This window comes from Lycium ferocissimum, chromosome 10 (genome assembly GCF_029784015.1).
Source record: "Lycium ferocissimum isolate CSIRO_LF1 chromosome 10, AGI_CSIRO_Lferr_CH_V1, whole genome shotgun sequence".
Classification (NCBI taxonomy): Eukaryota; Viridiplantae; Streptophyta; class Magnoliopsida; order Solanales; family Solanaceae; genus Lycium; species Lycium ferocissimum.
Window position 1 is genome coordinate 52,968,662 of NC_081351.1, and position 20,961 is coordinate 52,989,622.

A 20,961-nucleotide genomic window follows, 5' to 3' on the forward strand; every position below is an offset into this window, starting at 1 on the left:
CATGGCATGGAGAAAATATCTTTGCCTTCAACAATTAGAGCCTCAAATGTTAAATATCTCTTTGTTTTGTCTTCTTTCTTTGGCAACAAGGACCTCAAGCCTGATAATTGCACAAACTATACTCAATGTGTATTTCCTTTTCTTTTTCTTTTCTTTTTTTCACCTCATTGACCCAATGTTTAAATTTTGCCTATTTGAGTTTGACAAAGTATATCCGCTTCTAAAATAAAGATAGCATAATTGTGGTATTTTTTTCCATATGCTTAAGCCTTGATAGGTAGAGTTACTCAACATTTGTGCTGATGGGATCACATGTATACGATGGAATAGTCAAATGTTGGTTGGGGTAACAAGTATATGATGGAATAGCAGAACTACACGCAAACTGGCCCGGACACCACAGTTAAAAAAAAATTATAATTTCGATGGCTAACTTAAAAATAGTCTTAACCCCGGAACAATAGGAGGGAGGATTAAAAAAGGTAGCCTTTTTAAGGTATTTTCAACGATACAGAAACAAAATCATCAATGAATAATCTCATAATTTTCCCTAATAAACACTAACATCTAGTAGCAAATGTACTCCTGAGAACCATAAAAGTCAGACTAAAATAATTTGCAACTTAATTGTCTTTCATTCACTAAACGTTTCCTGGACAAGGATTCGAACAAGTTCAGAGAAAATGCAAGGATAACAAAATTCACAGCTGGAACATTTGTAAGCTTCTTCAAAGCCATATTCAAATAAGCAAATCCATGGTATAAATACATATCATTGTAATACACCAGCACTTTGCTGAATAAACCAAGTAGATTAAATACATTATTCCCTTGTGAATATTACATACTATCTGTTCCTTGAAATGCCAAAGACTTGCTGATACACAGTGGACGAATAATATTAGGAATCCTAATACTGTCCTTGTTTTCTTGATGAAACTGTTGAGGCTCTTCTTTCAACTAGAAGATGCATAGACTGAGCTGTAACCTCTATTGACAAACATTTCTTCATCTCCCTTGAGCATCCTTTCTCAACAAATATATACACGGTCTTTTGCCAAACAAATATACAAGCGACCATGTCATGATTTCTATACAGCATCTCTTCGTTCAACCAAATTTAGTGTGCTAACAGGAACCTAGTTCAGCATTTCATGCAAGCTTTCATGTTCCAGATAGGAATCTGTTCAGCAATTCGTTCATAACAGGGAATCTAAAGATTGAATTGCAAGCTTGGCTGCTACCAATGAAATATTTTCTTGCACATACCCTATGGAATCTTCAAGTCTCTCTAAGGTATCCTTGACGTTCATTGCTCTCAACTTCTTTTTTTGCAGCTTCAGCAATTCTGACTCAGACGACCCTGTGAAAACGGAAAGATATGCAACATCGAAATTAAGGAACATACATATTTGATCATCAATTTGCTTTCTCGAATGCTCCTTCTGGTTTCTACCATCACGATCCATAACTACATATGCATGCTACATCTTGTACCATTTAGTGAAGTACCCAGTATTGCAGATCTAATGCGTGCAACTTGCACTATTTGGGACATAAGGATTACCCTTTTGATTGAGAAAATTTGCGAGAAGTAAGGCCAAGGATCTTGTTTCTCTTTTGTTCAACATAGAAGCAAGAATGGAGAAGATTTTTTGACAAGGTAAAAGTCTTATTAATAAAAAGTACAAAGCAGATATATTTCTTGCTACTAAATATAGTCCCTCTGCTTGTCCCAGCTCCCTATGCTATACGAAAGTTGGGATCTTTCTTAAGCTATTTATCCTTTGTTTAGGCACAGATCTAAATCTAGTTTTTGGTTAACAGAATCACAAAGAAAAAGGAATGACAAACGAGAGCATTGATGTTCATTTGAAAACTCTGGAACTACTATTTAATTTTTCCTTTCCTTAAAGTATTACGTTGATTTTCTGTAACCTGAAATAAACTTGTTTGTTCCAGAATATTTAACTATGCCTCAACCCAGAGGCTATCTATCCTGGATAAGAGGTCAGGTAGGATAGATAAGAGGAGGCAAAACAATAACCAGATTTTTCTTTGCCCAGCTAAATTTAGTCCTAAGGTATATAATAATTCAGTGCAAGTTGTTTCAAGAATTAGTACAAGCTTGAGTTTTGGATGAACAGTAATTACATGCTCGCATGTTTAGATCAGAGTAACCTTAACGGACTTCAGAACACAGCAACTGTTTAAAAAAGAATTGCCAAAGCTAAACAAGCATATGGCAATAATCCTGCTCCAAACCTAGAGTTTAATATATGCGGACTATCAGCTTTTGAATTAATAAAACTATACCACAGCTTGAAGAAACTAATCTGAAATATTGCACTTCCCATTTATAGTTATTTATAGATCCAAGCTTGAACTTAATAGAAACATGCTACCAATCCATTAAGAAGCTGTCAAATAGCTTGGACTCAAATGAGGTTTATACATAATGCATACATACACTTGGAGACTGAATACTTACCAGAAACAGGTTGAAGTGCTGCAAAGGATACGAGCTCAGCAAAGGGTGGAATGAAGCTGTTGTCACAATCCAGAACAGGTGTCTTCTCAGACCATCTCAAAGAGTTTGCAGTTAAAGTTTGCAATAAAGCTTCCTGAGGAGCCTGAAGAAATATATGCTAATTAAGTTTTCACATTTTCAGCCCAGCCCCAAGTGAACTCAACCTTTCATTGCCGAAACTTTGTTATAGATCAAGTAAATGTGCAACATGAATGAACCTATGCTAGTCTGTTTAACAATTCTGGACAAAAAGAAGGAGCCACTGAGAGAACATATAATAAGATAAAGTATCTTCTGAACTTTCACAGAAGGAAGAAGAATACAGAATAAGTTAAACAAGATGGACCAACAAAATAGCATCAAAGCCTAAGAGATGTGCATTTGTCCTAATGTACTTCAAGACAAAAGATAAAACTTTTGAATTGAAACTTTTAGACAGTGCAACGCTTCCCGAAGACAAATAGACTGCCACACAGAGAGAAGAGAGAAGGGAGAACCTTCAGCTTTATTTCCAAGCTATTCAAACTACAGAGAGCTTCTTTCATCTCCAAAACTTTGGAACTAAGTTCTGCATCGCTGTGTGGGATGTTGTCCAGCAATGGTATGACTGCACCTGTCAAGTACGGTTCTGCCTACAAATTATGTCAAAGTGAAGACCTGCTTGGATTTTCTGATTGTGAGCATAAGAGTGTCTATAATGCTCAAGTCAATATTCATGGCAAATGATTGGTGACAGAAACAGAAAGTAAAGATTCTATGCTACTTATAAGCCCTTATGCCATTAAATAACTCACTCGGATGTGGTAAGTACGTAGTATTTATAAAAACTCAAAATCGAATTGCCCTTCATCACTAAGCTGAACATGTAAGATACAATGGCCATTAATCGATCCATATCCTACTTTTTGACAACTTTTAGTATTAAACACTTTAACTGACAAACCGAAAATATTCTGGGAAAAAAGGAGCACACATGTAGCATTCCATGCCTCTGGTTTCTTAAATGTTACTGCCTAGCAGAAACATACGTTGCACATAACTGGCAAAGAGTAAAGCTAACTTTATCTGTAGAAAGTCACTAGTCCAACTCCATTTTTATTACGGTACAGTACATATAATATGCAATATAAAATAGAGTCATTTAGTAGAAACTCCTTAGTCCAACTCCTTTGAAGTGGTTAAAAAGGTTGAGTGATTCTCTATACCACCAGGTTCTCTAGATAGAAAAATGTGTCAGCTACCATATAGGAGAGTTGCCATGTTGGGTTCTTACAATAGCATACTGGAGAAATGAGATATTGTGCTAATTAACTTACAAGCTAGAAAGGCATTATTTGGGATATAAAACAATTAGAAGAACCTATAATTTAGCGATAGAGAGCTTACTTGTTCAAATTTCAGAATTTTTACACGGCCTATACCCCTAATAGAGACCAATGCACCAATCTCTAATTGCTCAACCTGCACAACGTAGTGAAGATCTCATTTATTGTGAGTTTTGTTTGATAATTATTACAGCAGAGTAAGAAACCTCACTTTCTCTATTGCGACCAAGCAACGGTATCTGGGAGCAAAGATGCTTCTCCTGATGTATCATTGATGGCTATAGGATCTAGAACAAAGTGCACAAACAACTTCTTCTTCTTGAAAAGACACTGCAGCAATGAACACGAGAAAAAACTGGGGTTAATGTAGAATGTTTTGATAGTCATTGCTCATCAAAATTATAAGTTCATGAGAATATGATCGATCAATTGCTTCTCTTCCCAAATTTCCAACAATATCTATTTCACATTTTGTACCAATAACCTTCTCATGCAAAGATAAATAGTTCCAGGTTTGCGACCCAAGTATATTGTGAAGGGATCAAATAGTATGAAAATTGTTTTTGAAGCAATCATTAGTGCAGAAAGCTCACAGCTGTTTTATCTAGATAGTTATGTAGCCATAAGCAATGAGTTATTCGTGTATATACACAGATTAATTTGAGGATTATAGAATGTTAAAAGAAGTTACTAAGCCATTCTCCTTATCACATATGAAGGTGAAAAAGTTTATGTATGTTGTACCTGCTCTAAGAGTGCCAAGTATCTTGCTTCATACAAATGTAGTGTCTTTGTCTCTGAAGGAACTAATACCTGCATAAGAAAGAGTGACTTTCTTTAGCTTGAGCTTTCTATTGGTTGCAAACTTGACCAAGAAAATGCAGAATCTCAGTACTTAACCTCTCAAATTTACTCCAACATTTTTCATATGGTAAAGAACACACCTGAACTACCACTATTTCGCGAGTTTCACACCCCAACTATCAGTTGTTCATTTTTCTTGCCTGAACTATCACCAATATGTATTAAAGCCTATGTTACTCGGACTCTTCAAAAATGTCGACAGGTGCGTGTCGGATACTTCAAAAGTAGTGTATTTTTGAAAAATCCGACACAGGTGCGGCACCGAAAGTGAAGAGTCCGAGCAACTTAGATTAAAACACACCTCGAAGCTGATTAGACCAACTACCAGTTATTTTCTTTTTCAACCCGAACTAACACGTATGTGTCGTTTAATACATGGATGGTGATAGTTCAGGTAGAAAATGGATGGTGAAACTGGCGAAAAAGTGATGTGAGCATTATCTCCTTTACTATACATATTCAAGAAAAGACCACAGAAATAGATAGATAAGCATGATATAGTAGTGAGAGAAAACCCAAAAAAGAAAGAAAAGGAGAACCCCAGACGAGAAAATAATACAGTAAAGTAATTAAGGTTGACCTGGTCAATAGGGAAAGGAAGAAGTGGAAGCTCTGAGGAGGAAGCACAAGTGACAAAACGGCGGCGTTTCTGAAGAGAATGAAATGAGAGAGAAGAGTGCAGCAATTGTGTTGTGCTTCTGGAGAAGGAGGGATGAAATGTTGATGGCTGAGGAAAGGATAAGCTCACATTCATCATCAGTGCCTTTCTAGTGGTTCACTCTGACAGCTCGTTCTTGGATATGAGGCATCAAGAACCATTATACCTTGGGTCCAATTTTGTAACTAAGAATTTAATTTTTCTATGTATAATAATACGCTACATATTTCTTTATCAGTTTATTAATGCTTGTAAAGAAAATGACTCTTTCCATATTTGAAAACAATTTATCTTTATGTACTAATTTATAACCACATAAAATATATGTTACTCATTTAATACAACAAATGTAAAAGTCTTTTCTTCTTTCTTATACTCCGTATCTAGTCAAATGAGTTCACATAAATTGAAATGGAGGGAGTATATGGTTTTACATTATTTGTTCGTTTAGAAGATAATTAAGACTAAATAATTATAGACAATTATTTATAATAAGTAAAATCAATTAGTATCAATTAATCAATCAATATATACCTATATACATACTTGACATATTTTGACTCACCCATTTAACATTCCTAACAATAGTTTTCAAGTTAGATTTTTTTTTTTTGTTAATCGGATACTTCATATATAATAATAAACTAATTACAAACTAGATGGCCAGCATTGCCTGTTACTTATCTTGGGTGAATAACCATTAACGGTACATCACAAAATTGAACAAATCTTTCGAAAACAGTGCCCATAACATCATCAAAATAAGTACTATATGTGAAAAGGGGGCTTGGGTAGAGTCTGGGTTCCTCAAAAAGTTGTTGCCTTCCTCCTTCTTTGGCCAACAACTCCACAACCTTGCTCAGCCCCCTATATTCATGCTTTAGTGTCAGTTGGCCCAATGCCATTATTAAGGACCTGCATTCAGAGATAATATTGTTATAAGGTAAGTGTCCATGTGTTATCCTATGTATTACCTCTGTTGAATCAGTGCTGATCTCAATTGGTTTTAAATTATGCACCACAGCTAGTCGAAGTCCCTGCATAAGATTGGTTAGTTCTGTAAGATTGTTAGTGGTATAGGGTAGGCCTTTCATGTATCCCAACACCCATTGTCCATGACAATCCCTTATCACACCCCCAATTCCTCCCCTTCCTCGATTATCAAAGCATGAGCCATCAGTGTTAAGCTTAAAGTGGTTAGGCTCAGGAGGTTTCCATTTTTGATGGAAATTCTAGTTCTAGTTTTAACTATGGGGTTGGGTGAACATACTAGGGACAATTCAATAGCTTGGATATAAAGATGCCTAAAGGAAGGTTGTTCTTGCTTGTTTTTGAAGAGATTGTTATTTCTGTTCAGCCAATTTCTGTTCAGGCAAATGCCCCAGATTAAGAAGGGAAATGGTTGTTCCCAGTTGATCAAATGGTCAAAGTCTAGTTTCTTAAGTCTGTTCCAGCTATTGATCAAAGAGGAAAGGCTATTGAAGTTGGTTGTAGTGGCATTATGAGTAGTGTTGTGTTGTCCAACTTTATGCCAAAATAGTTTACTGGTGTCACATTCAAAAGAAATATGATTGATATCTTCCTTAGGGTGACCATATTCTCTGCATGCAGGATTCATATTAAGTCCAATGGAATGTAAATATGAAGAAATGAGAATTCTGTTATGGTTGAACAACCAGAAGAAGAATTTGATCTTGTTAGGGGTTTTAAGTTTTCAGATCCAGCAGAAGTTATGGTTTTGGGCAGTTGGGACACTATTCAGGAGTGAGTAAGCAGTTTTTGTACTGAATTCACCATTGTTGGATATTCTCCAGTGGTTTGAATCTTCCTTATGGAGTGGGGTGCTCTAAAGGTGTTTCTGATGATGTTTTTAATATTACTGGGGAGATCAAAGGAAAGGTTTGCAAAGTCCCATTCACCATTAGGCTATAAATCTAGGACACTATAGTGTTCCTCATTTCTATTCAGGGGTCCTAGAATTTGGTTTCTAAGGGTAAGGTTATTAGGGATCCAAGGATCAGTCCAGAAATTAACATTGTTTCCCTTGTTTACTACCCATTGGGTGCCCTGTCTACAGTATTTGTATCCTTCAAGGATATTTTTCCAAGTTCTAAAACAATGATTGCTATTTGCAATCCTACAGTTTCTAGCAATCAAGTTGGAGGCCTAAAGGGATTCATGTTTCTTAAGAAGTCTCCAAGTCGGCCCTATAAGGATAGCTTTTGTTACACCCCGTAGGTTCGTACGCGAAAATTTATAAGTGTTGGACGTTCTAAGTACGGTTACTGGAGTTACCTTCAAGGATATATGAGATTATATGCGCCAACCTTATGGTTACGAGGGTTTAAGTTCATATAATAAGCTATGGAAGATTCTGGGATCAAGCAAATCGAAGAAAATAAGTTTGTCGAAAATTTGGAAAAAGTTGACAGAATTTTGGGTCAACTTTGGAGGGATATATCTCCTAGTATATTGAGAGTTTTAAGGTGTTTCAAAAGCCTAAAATGAAGTTCGTCGAGTCTTTTCCAATGCAACAAACCGCTCGTCGATACGATATCGAAGTAGAGAATTATGGACATTACAAGTTCAGCTGACCGAGCAGAAACGCATGCTACAGTACTGCTACAGTATGCTACAGTGACGCGACCCGAATTTGAACTAATATAAAAGGGGCTTGCCCCCTCTTTTTCAGCCAAAACCTCTTCCAAATTATTCCAAAATCCTCTAGAAATTTCCCTAACTTCCAAACCCAAATTTCAAGCCTAAATCAACAATAATTCCCGAATTCCAGTTCAGGCAACGTATAGTTGCGAGTATAGGATCGTATAGCGACGCGTGTGGTTCAAGTTTAAGGTGAATAAAGTGAAGTTCTTCTACTATAAGGTATGTTCTTGCTATTATTTACATGATTAAGATGATATAAAGGTTTAGCAATTCTTGGAAAGGAAAGAATCATAGGAGAAAATCATAAAGAGTTGAATATAATTATTTGATTATGGTATTATGGATGTTGTCATGGTTGGTTTGAATGTTGGAGAAACATCGTGTGGGATGTTTTATGGAATATATTGGTATTAATATGGTTGTTGATGTTGTTGGTATTGTTTGGGAGTTGTTTTGGTATTTGAAGGTGGTAAAGAATATAGGGGAGATCTTTGCTCGGTTTCGCATTCTAGAAAGATTTATTTGAAGGACTAAGACAAGCGTATAAAGGTGAGTCTAACAATAGTATAAATTTTCTTGAATATAGATTTACGAGCCTGGGAGGACAAGCATTGAGTAGTTAAAGTTAAGGCTACCAAAAAGGTATGTTAAGGCTAAACCCTTTCTTTCTTAAGGCATGACTCTTTTGTTATAAACCTTTGTGCCATATCCATAATATCCTTGCCTCTACAAATGCTGTGCCTATGAATCTCATGATCCTTATGATATTATTGAGCTTATTCATGATTTTGAGACTATTCTTTGAGATTGATCGCACCTCATAATACTTGTTCTTTTGAGGTGAGATATAGCGATGACGGTTTTATTTTCAATGCTATCTAAGTTCATGGTTCTCGATACTCTCATGACATTATCGATTTCGTCTTATGATGGTTGATCCTTCAAGGAGTGATATAGTAATAATGATAATGCTATTGATGATGTTGATTTCATTTATGTATTTTTATGTATATGTATGTATGTATGCATTGCATCCCGCTGATTAGTTGGGTATAACATCGAGTCCCACAAGGGCCGAGTACGGATAACATCGAGTCCCGCAAGGGCCGAGTACGGATAACATCGAGTCCCGCAAGGGCCGAGTACGGATAACACCGAGTCCCGAAAGGGCCGGGTATGGATATGACAGATGTATGTATAGTAAGTGTATGTGAATGCATATGTATGTATGTTGTGTATGGATATGTATGAAATGTTTTTCCTGTAGACGAGTAGTTTACATGACAGAGATCTTAAGAAGAGTACGAGGTATAATTACTTACTTTATCTTATGTTATCTTCCTTCTGATATCATTTTTGCCTTACATACTCAGTACATTGCTCATACTGACGTCCCTTCTTGTGGACGCTACGTTCATGCCCGCAGGTGTAGATAGACGAGGCGAGGATCTTTCATCGTAGGCTGCTTTCAGGTATTGGTCTCGAGTGGTGGCTCCACTTCTTCCCCGGAGCATTGCCGAGTCCGAGTCTATATATATATATGAATCGTGTTAAGGGTACGTCGGGGTCCCGTCCCCGACTTGTATACTTCGACCATGTTCATGAGGCTTTGCGACGGTTCCTCGTGTCGCCTTAGTTAGTCATAGTGTGACGAGTAATGCGGCAAGATCACGGGTCCATTGTACATATATTTATGCATGATATTATGTTCCTATTTAGCCTCTTGATCTTATTGTTCCCATTTGAGACACGAAGGATGTAAGTTATAAGTTGGTTCGCTTGGTTCCTGTAAGGTGCCGGGTGCCAATCACGCCTTACCTAGGGTAGGGTGTGACAGCTTTGTTCTTAATCTCAGCTTTCTGCATACCCAAGCCACCCTCTTGTTTAGATCTGGTGAGGGTATGCCAGACAACAAGGTGCATCTTTTTCTTGTCAGCACTGGTGCCCCAAACAAAACTTTTTTGGGCTTTATTAACTTGTTGAGTAATCTTAGTAGGCAGCTTAATATATTGCATAACATGGTTGGGAATGCAGCTTAAAGAGGCTTTTGCTAGGGTGGTCTTACCCGCTATACTAAGGAACTTGGTTTTCCATCCAAAGAAGTTTGGTATTGAGGTTGTCTAAAATGAATTGATAATCAGAATTTTTTTGGTTTCTGGTGCATGATAGGAAAGCCAAGATATTTACCAAATTTATTATTAGCTTTAATGCCAAGATAGTTTGAATAAAGGTCCATATTGGAAACAATACAGTTCCTAGAAAAGACCTCTTTAGACTTAGCATAATTAAATCTTCTGCCCAGAGTTTGTATTGAACTTGGTCAAAGTATTGATAATAGTGTTATAGTTTTTAATGTTTGCCTTGCAAAAAAGGTGAGATCATTAGCAAAGAAGAGATGAGACAATTTAGGGCCATTTTTGCAAGTGGAAAAAAGGAACCAGTTTAATAAGTCAACCTGGTGGTTAATGTTTCTACTAAGTCTTTCCATACATAGGATAAAGAGATATGGAGATATAGGATCCCCCTGTTTAATACCCCTAGTAGGTTTAAAAAAGTCAGTCTTTTGAGAATGGATATAGAGGAGGTGAAGATGTAGGAGAGGATTATGTGGATGAGCTCCGGAGGAAAGTTGAAATAGTTGAGAGTGTCTATAATGAAAGACCATTCTAATCTGTCAAAAGATTTCTCAAGGCCTATTTTCAGGATCATGTTAGCATTTCTACCCTTCATGAGGTTAAAATGGTTAATGTATTCTTGCACAATAATAGCATTGTCAGCAGCACTTCTTCCAGCTAAGAAACTAGCTTGGTTGGGCCCTATAATGTTCTGGAGAAGAGGTTTAATTCTGTGAACAGTGATCTTATTAATGATTTTATTGGGTATTATAGAGGCATATTGGTCTGAAATTCTTGGCATTAGCACATTTAGGTATAAAGCAGAGGTAAGTTTGGTTAATGTGTTCATTCATTTTGAGAGAAGTAAAGCTTTTGTTACAGAAATCTATGATAGGGTTGGAAACAGTGGACCAGAATTTCTGATAGAAGAAAGGATGCATGCCATCAAGCCTAGGTACTTTATGAGGTTTGAAGGAAAAGACAACCTGCTTTCTTTGATGGTTAAAGAGGATCTAATTAATTCCTTTTCCTCAGTAGTTAGGGATCCTCTAATGGAAGGATTTGTAGCACAATTGAGTGAAGAGCTGGAGTGGTCAGTACTAAAGAGTTTAGTGCAATAGTTTATGATGGTCTCTCTTATAGCATCAAGGTTTGGATTCAGTTTCCTATCTCATCCTTTAAAGTAAGGATCCTATTTCTTCACCTCCTATTGAGAGTGGATATGTGGAAAAAATTGGTATTGGATTCTCCTTCAGTAAGCCAAGATATTCTAGATTTGAGTCTCCAAAATTCTAATTCTTGTTTAAGGATTTCATCATAATCACTTTGAAAGGTAGCTTCAAGGTTCTTAAGGAAATAGCTATAAGGGTAAATGTTGGATTTTTGTATCCCCTTTAATCTAGCTAGAATTCTTTTTTTCTTAAGGAAAATGTTCCCAAAAACCTCTTTATTCCAGTTGATGAGTTTAAGCCTAAAAGAGTTGGTGGAATTTAAGTTCTTGGGAGTGTTCAAAATATTCACTAACCATGTTGTTAAAATTAGGATAGCTATTACCATATTGTTTCAAGTCTAAAAGGCTTATCCCTAGGGTTTAGATTACTGTTTGTCAGCTTGATTAACAGAGGACAGTGATCTGAGTAGTTTCTAGGGAGATGGGTCATAATAGCATCTGGAAACAGGTGAATCCAAGCATCATTTGCAAAACATCTATCAAGTCTTTCAAGGATGAGGTTTTGTCTGAACCTATATCTCTTATTAGTCCAAGTAAACCTACTTCCTTTAAAACCTAAGTCTACAAGTTTACAGTGGTTAATACATTTCCAGAATGAGTTAGCCCTATTAAAGTTGATAGGGTTACCTCCAAATTTATTAGTGGCCCTAAAGATCTCATAAAGTCACCTCCTGTTAACCAGTTATCATTATCATTAAGATTGTTAGACATGATGCAAAGCTGTTCCCAAAGGGTTTTTCTATCATTAAGATTTACCATATGGTGCAGAAAAAACCAGTGGTTTGTTGAGTTATTTACCTTAACAATGGAGTGGATTCTCTGTGTAGTGACAGAGATGTCATATATCTTCAAGGCATCATCCTTCCACATAACTACTAAACCCCCAAAGCCAGACTTTGAATGAGATAGTTAAAACCTAGTTGGTCAGCAATATGTTTGTGCTCACTCATTTTGGTTTCGAGTAAGACTAGCATAGCAGGCTTATGCAAGCCTATCATAGCAATGCAATGTAATGTCTCCTAAATTCCACACTATTGGATCCCTTCACATTCCATATGATAAAATTCATTAAAAGCAGTTTGTGTGGTTTTGGAGGGGTTCTCCTGATCCCTTTCCATTTTCCCCTCATTTGGGCTACATTCCACTAAGCATCTAGAGTTTGTATCATCATGGTTGGGTTCAAAACTACTGCAAATTTCCTGTTCTATAGAACTAATGGGTATTTCATTCCTATCCCGAATTTGATCAGCAGCCTGGGGCATAGTACAATCAACATCTCGCTCTTTATCCCCTTGAACTCTGATGTGCCGTGAAATTATGGCACATTCGATGCTCTTTAGCTATAAGTTTTACTTGTTTTTTAGCAAGTCCTGGTCTTTTTGATGTATTTGTGATATGTTGTAGGTGTTTAACGTATTGCGGGAGCAAGTCGTGGAAATGGATTAAAAAGATGTTCAATTAAAGAAAAAAGAATTGAAGCCTGACTTATACGGAGCAACATACAGACCGTTTAATAGTTACGGTCCGTCAAAGCCACCGTAGATGCATAACAGAAAAGCCTCAGACCTGAACAAGAAGTCAAGGCAGAAGTACGGGCCGTATATTATTTACGGTCCGTAAATCCCACTGTAGATTGGTTCCAACAAAGTCTCAAGGGGAAGAGAATTGTACGGACAAGTTATACATACCGTATAATATTTACGGTCCGTAAAAGTGGATCGTATATCTGGCAACTGAAGAAGATTTTACGAAGAACTGTTCACTGATTCTACGGACCGTATAAATTGTACAGTCCGTACATTGGTCCATCGGGGGCAATTTTGTCAATCATACTTTGCACGACTTAGACTCTTATAAATACCTGATTTAGGTTTCTTGTAAAGTACAATTCACCATATTTCAGTTTTATTTTCCTTAGCACTAAATACTCATAGTTTTTGAAGGATTTTGGGATTACAAACAATTGCAATTAATTTCTCTTCAATTCCAAGTAATCATTCGTAAGCATTATGATCTCAATTATTTCTTATTGTTCTTCTTTATCTATGAGTAGCTAAATTTCCCTACTAGGGTTGTGAACCCAGTGATGGGTGTTTTGTGATTGGGTTTTTGTGATTGATATACACATAATAGATTATTAGGGTTTATCTATTCTTCATTCTTCATTCATAATTAATGGTTGCAAACATTGATTAAAGCCATAAATCTTGATTAGTTTGGGAAAACAATTAGGATTGGTCAGAATAGATAACAAAAACTCAAAGCTTTTAACTTTGTTTAATAAATTCACTTAGGAATAAGAAGAATTTACTTGGCATAATTAACCGTTCCTCATAGTTACTTTCTTATATTTGGGAAAATCATAGAAAGAGATAATCTTTATTTATTGGGAAATAGTAGAGACTTATATAGAGGTTAAGTACATTCATATAATGATCCATTAGAAGTATATCAAGATCAATACTCATGATCATACACCTTATCTAACGGGGACACAACTTTGGTTTCTTTTATCATAAATTATAATCCAAAGCAATGAGTTATAAACAACCAACTTTTACCAAAATCATCGGATTAAGACATTAGACCTAAATTAAGCATTCTACGACTTTAGTAACCTTTTCACACCATATTCCCTGTGGGATTCGACCCCAACCTAGTTGGGTTACTATATTTGACATCGTCCGCTTTGCGCTAATAAAAGGTGTAATTTGAGCGTATCAAACTCCACCAAATGGAGTTTCTCCAGAGCCATCGCGTCGGATTTTAGCACATACATGGAGGTCAACATGGCCTCCAACTCCTTGTTGTTGGCTCGAAGAGCTTCCAATGAGTGGAGAGAACTGGGGGCCTCCATAGCGGTCTGAATAGTTCCTAAAATGGTCGAATCTACTTGCATGGGATTTTGCATTTGTGGAGGGGTTCAAGAAGGTAATGGCAAAGTTGATATGGGGGAAGAATGAGGTGGTCTGGATTATTTCTTTCATTAGAGCTGATATCGGCTCTGGTTCCAAGTTTTCCTGAGTGTTTTGACCAAAAGCTAAGAGAAGGGTTTGTAGCCACACATTGCAGCTGTAGTTTTCCATGCCCTGGTTCAGAACCACTGAATGGCCTTGTAAACCTATCTCCAGCCATGATGCTGGTATGTGGTCGGGGGTTTGAGGTAGGTTAATAAAAACCAGTTTGTTTTGAGGGTTATTTGAAGTTCCTTACATTTCTGGAGAGAGAGAGAAGAGGGGGGTTGAGAAGATAGCTCAGAAATGAAGTGAGTAGAAAGAGAAAGCGGAGATGGGTGATTTAAAGGAGAGTTTTTTGAGGTGAACTTTCTTTTTGATTGGTGCAGACAAGGCTTGTTTGAGGAGTTTCATTTAATGCAGGCTCCTTTTTTCTATCAACCTTCATCACGTCTCCCCAGTGTAATGATTACTCTGGGGAATAAGCGTTATTAGATAACTTAAGGGGTTTTGATCTGAGTTGAAGGGGGGGGGGGGAATTAGTTGTATATGGGAAACGAGGAGTTTCCTCTGTTTAGGGAGGTATTTTTGTTACCTCGTTATTGCTAGAAATGTTTCATGATTGGTGAAAAGGGCTTGTTGACTTAAAAGATGAGTCTAGATTTCTTTTCTTTTTAACCGGATTGTCAGAATCTATGAGGATAGCGGTACTGGATAATTTAGCAGTAGCAAGATTTGGGCCTTGGTTTTGGTGAGCAGGCTAATTATTATCCACTTTTGTCTTATTAGGAGTAGTTAAGCCTTTTCGTCGATGGGTTTTGTTGCCCGTAATGGCCCTACTTGACTGAGGCTTTAATTTGTTAAGGGTTCGGCCAAAAGTGAAACTCGTGGGGTTTCTTTTGTTTGGGCCGAAAACATTTGGCCCAGGTTGATCCAATTCCAGGTTAGGTGACCTAGAACTTTTCGCCACCACCTTCCCCTTACCTTTGCTAGAAAACTTTCGACCGGTGTAATGGAAATTTTGAGTTGATAGAAACTGACCAGTCATCGCATCACAAGCTTTTACCTATTATTAGTGGTGCTATCTTGGATTCTCCATCGCTGGTTCTCTCTTTGGGTTATCTCTCGTGGTGGGGCTTTTCCACTGTCTTTTGAAATGGATGGTTTGCCATTCATTTTTACTTTTCTCCACTGCTTTTCGTGGTGGAGCACCGTCGTCGGTTGACGCTGGTATTTTTTTGCGCGAATTCACATACGGAGACGGTATGCCCTACCTGTCATAGATAAGGATTTGCCTGTGCTTTCCGATCCTTATGGAGATTTTAACTGGGGTGTTTTGGCTTAACTCTAAACAGATTCTAGCATATTTTCCCCTCGATGTTGACGAGGTACATGCATCAATTTTAACCAATCTGCCAATCATTCGTCCTACCTTCTCTAGCATTTTACAATTGTAGAATTCAGTTGGTAGTTGTGGTTTGTCATGATTCAGGAACTAAGGCGTTGTCAATCTTCAATTCTACCGGCACAAAATTTTGTTCCCACCATTACACCGATAGAAATTGGCCTGCGACAAACCAAGGGCCATCATAGAGAACAGTTGCTAGGCTTTGCTCTACCGTGAATTTTGCTGTGAAGAAGTCCAATCCCAGATCTATGAGGTTTATTGATTTCTCTAATTTCCAAAGATCGATTAATTTCCCTAGGGGATATTAATGATTGAGTTTCTTGCCTAATATTTTAATGATTACTGAGAATCTCCATGGATAGTACAATCGATTTTGTTCCTCCTCAGTTAGATTTATGGCTCTAAGTCTTTTGGTGGTTCAAAGGAGTCATTTTTGAATTGGTAGTTTTGATCGAGCATTTGATCCAAATTTTTATTTTCTATTACTGAGTCTTTATAAGTTAGTGGTGGTGATGCTTGGATATTATTACACCTCATAGTTCCTGTACATTGAGATTTGTTAGGTGTTAGTTATTTAACTGCAGACATCGGAGTTATTATCGAGAAGATGCAAGATCATAGGTGCTCGTTTTACAATTATAAGAGTCCGAGTTCGCGTAATAGGTTATAGAAGGACTGGAAAACAAGTGAACTAAGGAGATTAAGCTTCTGAGGCTTTGAAGGAAAGTTGGGCAAGGTTTGGTATGGAAGTTTTGGTCTAACCGGGAGAAAGAATATATTTTAGTATAGTAAGAGTTTTGAAGTGGAACAAAAGTCTAAAGTGAAGTTCGGGAAGTCTAGTTTTCAACGCAACAAGCCGCTCCTCATCAGACATCGGGGTAATGGAGATACGGACGTTACAAGTCGGGCCGGCGGACCAGAAAATGGTCTACGCGAACGAACGCGGAGTGGCAAGGCCAAGGGCCAACACAGCACGAATGCGCCACCACGAGGCGCGAACGCGCTGATTAATTTAAGTACCGGGTTTGGGATGAAGGTTATAGTGTAAGGGTGTGATAATAATAGTATACATATGACATTTGGAGACCATATGGTGTAAAGTAGTTCGTACGTTGTTTAACGGAAGCCCGTCATATCGTAAGCTAAGTGGGGTCCACATGCCGGGGTTTTATAAAGGACATATGAAGAGACATATGGGTAGTACACGGAAAGTTGAGCAAGTCTTAAGAAGGACCCTTAGGCCAAATATGGGCATAGGCCCTCCAAAAGGACGATTAAAGGAAAGATTTTCGGATGATCTGACTTGGAGGGGCCCAAACGACATTTTATGTTTGGAATCTGGAAAACCACTAATAATGAAAGTTGTAGATAATTGAAAGATCTTTCCAACCATAGGTCGTGGGCCCTCACACGATATCGAGATCAAGAGTTATGACCTTTTTACTGAATGAACGCGCAGTTAGAAAATTTAAACCTGCGCTGACGCGCCCAAAGGGGGCGCGATCGCGCTGAAGGTTTTTTATGTCGGTCCAGGCAAAACCTGGACTGTTATAAAAAGGGGGCTACCCCCCATATTTCAGCCAAAGACACCCAAAAACATCCCAGACTCTCTGGAAAATTCCCCAACCTTCCCACACCCACTTTTTAGCCCAAACCAGGTATAATTTCCAAATTTCGGTCCGGATAGCGTATAGTTATTGGTGCAGAATCATATAGCGGTGTGTTGTGGCCTAAACTTAGGGTGGAAAAGTGAAGATACAATAATATTAATGAGAGAAAGGTATGGATCTCTTCCTATTTATGTTGATACTGGCTTATTTACAAAGATAGAACGGTTAAATGGTTGAATAGTGAGTTGATTAGTTATGGAAGTTGGAAAACAGCGTGTGGGCTGTTTTATGGAATACTTTGATGTGGGAAATGGTATTATTGATGTTGTATTGTTGTTGTTGTTGTTGGTTGATGAACTAAGAATTCGGGGCTTCAGGCACATAAACAATGTGGGAGATGTTTGCTCGATTTTCGATAGAGTATAAAATAGTTTAAATTGAAACTTGGGATAAGTGTGTGATAAGGAGACTAACATTAGTGTGAATCCTCTCGAATGTAGATTTACGAGCTCGGGCAGATAAACATAGCCAATAGGAGGTCGAGAAGGTATGTTAAGGCTCGTCCCTTTCTTTCAAAGGCATGACTCCTATATTGTGATACCATAAATGTTTCCATAATATCCCCAGTGTCAAAATTGAAAGTCCTTGACTCAAAGGCATGGCTCCTTTTTCTAATAATCCATACATGTTTTCTAAATGCCCGTTTTTTCCAAACCAAAGGTTTATGATTATGTGAACTCTTATTATAACAACGATGAGCATATTTTCACATGATGACAATGATGCCAAAGATGATAATATTCTTCTATGATGACTATGATGAGAACGATTTCATGTTTAAAGGTTCCAAGTTATGATTCAATGACGATATAAGAATGTTGAGCTATTTCTTGATTTCTCAATTTTATTCATAAATGATGACTATTTCTAAAGATTCCAAAGTATATGAATTGACGCCTTATGAGATTTATGATCCTATTCTATGTTTTCTCGTGATGTTATTCTGCATTGATAGTCTCACCTTATAATAATTGTTCCTTCAAGGTGAGACAAAGCGATGATGAATATTCCATAATATAATCGGAGGTTACCGACCTTACGTCACTCCGATAGATACATGACTTTCTTTGGGCTCTCATGCATACGTCGCTTTATATGATATATATATGTATACGGGAAAAAGCGGGAGATCGTTATATACGCGTAACCACCGATCGCTGGTATAATATGACATGATACCGTCCCGGACGCGGGATGCCCAGACGCGGGATGTCCGGACGCGGGATATATGTATATGGATCAGGCTGCACGTTCCGCAGCAATATATTATATGGATCGGGCTGCACGTTTCGCAACAATATATTATATGGATCGGGCTGCACGTTCCGCAGCACTAAGCATGCATGGTACCCGCCTAAAAGCCACTCAGATGTACAGGTTACTCTTTTATCTCATGATATGCTCTATATTTCCGTCATGTTGCTATTCATGCTTTGTATCCTTTAATATGTTATTACGCATGCCTTACATACTCAAAGGAGACGCGTTGATCCCTAGTCGTTTGAGAGCGACGTTCCTTCACTTTTTATTGGACGCCGCGTTCATGCCCGCCTCTCCTTGTAATATATATGTATCTTATCTAGAGACGCGGTATGTTTCACAAGCCTTATTCGATCCTTGTGAATCTCCAATATGTTATTACCGCCTTACACTCAATACATTACGAGAGCGTGGACTCGTTCATGCCCGCAGTGAGACGCGTTTGATCGAAGCTTCCAGCGGCACATTGAGAGCGCCTCCAAATTGTTTCGGAGCTTTTTATCGCTACTACTTTTGTGTACATATTTGGACACGATAGAACCCGCCTCTCCGTGAATATATGTATCTTATCTAGAGGCTCGTACGTACGTGTACACGCATGTTTGCCGCATTGTTCGTCCGTGGTTATATAATATTTTGGTAAAGCTTATCGACATTCGTTTACGAGTATGCTATTGATGATTGTGTTAAGTAAAATATGATTGTATCGTCCATATGGCCCACTCGCAGTAAGAATAGAATACGAGATAAGAAGTGTCTCCCGTATGACAAGACGGCACCCGTCACGGCCTCTAGTGGGGTCGTGACAGAAGTGGCATTTGTAGCCGTCTCGTCCTAGGGATTGTCTACGAGCGTGTCCGCAGTCCTCGTTTACGATGGTGTGAAGCGCGCCACACTTATAAATGTAGGAGGCCGCAGGCATTTAGGAATAACCGACCTCCTTTGTACTCTAGATCGTGCGACAGAGCCATGTTACCACGGTTTCCGTTCTTTCCTTAATCGTGTGTTATGATTCCCGCAAAGAACTCCTCGTGAAGAGAAAAGCTACTTTCGGCGGCCCGTGCAGGCAAGACGGTGGCCGGGAGAAGAGTTGAACGAGCCACCGGCGGAGGTAGAAGAGGGCGAGTCTCATAACGAAGTCCCTCCTCGGACCCCTCATGCTCCACCCGTGTCGGCACAGCAGAGCAGGAAAGAGCCTTTCGGTGCCCTCAACACCCCCGCTCCACCGCCACAGCCTCCGGCCGCAGGTGAATGTGGCTCATTCACCGCCGGACCCGCTGGTTGCCGCGCAAGCTCGCCAGCGGCGTCGGCTGCGGACAGTGGCGTCGAGTGCAAGAGCCCGTGATTTTACCGCCCGAATCCTCCGAGTTTTATGGTTCGAAACCCGATGAAGACCGCTTCATGTAGACGAGATGTCGAGGATGCCGCGGATAATACATGCTTCGAATACCGAGAGTCGCAGTCAGCTTCGTATAGATCGGATGACGTAGATGTCCGTGCTGGTATAATGCTTGGATATCTTCGAGGGGAGCAAATGCACCTTCCCCAGTTTGGCAAGAGTTCAACGAAGCATTCTTGCGATATTATTTACCACTGGAGGTTCGACGGGCCCGAGCCGATAAGTTTCCTAACCTTGCCAGGGAATACAGCGCCCGAGAATACAGTCTCCATTTTAATTCTTTAGCTAGGTATGCCCCAGCCATGATGGCTGACATGGGGGATCGTGTGCATCGATTTGTGAGTGGGTTGGGATCCCATTTAGTTAAGGATTGCTTGATGGCTTCACTCCAGAATGGGATGGATATCGCTCGTATTCAGGCCCGTGCCCAAAATCTAGTAGGAACAAAGAAGAATGTTACAACCGAGGTGAACGTTATTCGATAGGGCGCAAAAGGCGCTCGTATCTTTCGGAGCTAGCAGTGATGTCACGACCCGAGCTATGGGCCGCGACGGGTATCCGGGGATGACCACCGAACACCACTCACTTACTTGCTTATCTCGCTTATTATTCATACTATATGCTCATAATCATATAAAACCTGGCCATTTCGGAATACATTAGCTTTTATAAACACAAGCCCTTCGGCTATCAAAATAATATATACATGCATATACATACAAGCCATAGGACCGACTACCCACACCGCATATCTACGAGCCTCTACCGAAATACTAGACATCCGGACGGACAGACCCCGTCATGCCCAAAATATAATATACAACATATGTACCAAAAGAATAGTCGTAGCACCTCGGAGTGTGGAGTGCTTAACCCCCTTAGCC

At 38.7% G+C, this 20,961-nt stretch overlaps 1 protein-coding gene across 1 annotated transcript; it reads right to left on the minus strand.

Annotated features, from left to right (window-relative positions):
- Positions 1 to 724: 724 nt before the first annotated feature.
- On the minus strand, positions 725 to 5,558 carry LOC132034276 (uncharacterized). Its single transcript, XM_059424577.1, is given in 8 exon segments — positions 725 to 1,363; positions 2,492 to 2,633; positions 3,028 to 3,162; positions 3,917 to 3,991; positions 4,067 to 4,107; positions 4,110 to 4,185; positions 4,600 to 4,668; positions 5,300 to 5,558. Coding segments are annotated over 8 exon segments (879 nt in total). The 5' UTR covers positions 5,477 to 5,558; the 3' UTR covers positions 725 to 1,199.
- Positions 5,559 to 20,961: the final 15,403 nt, after the last annotated feature.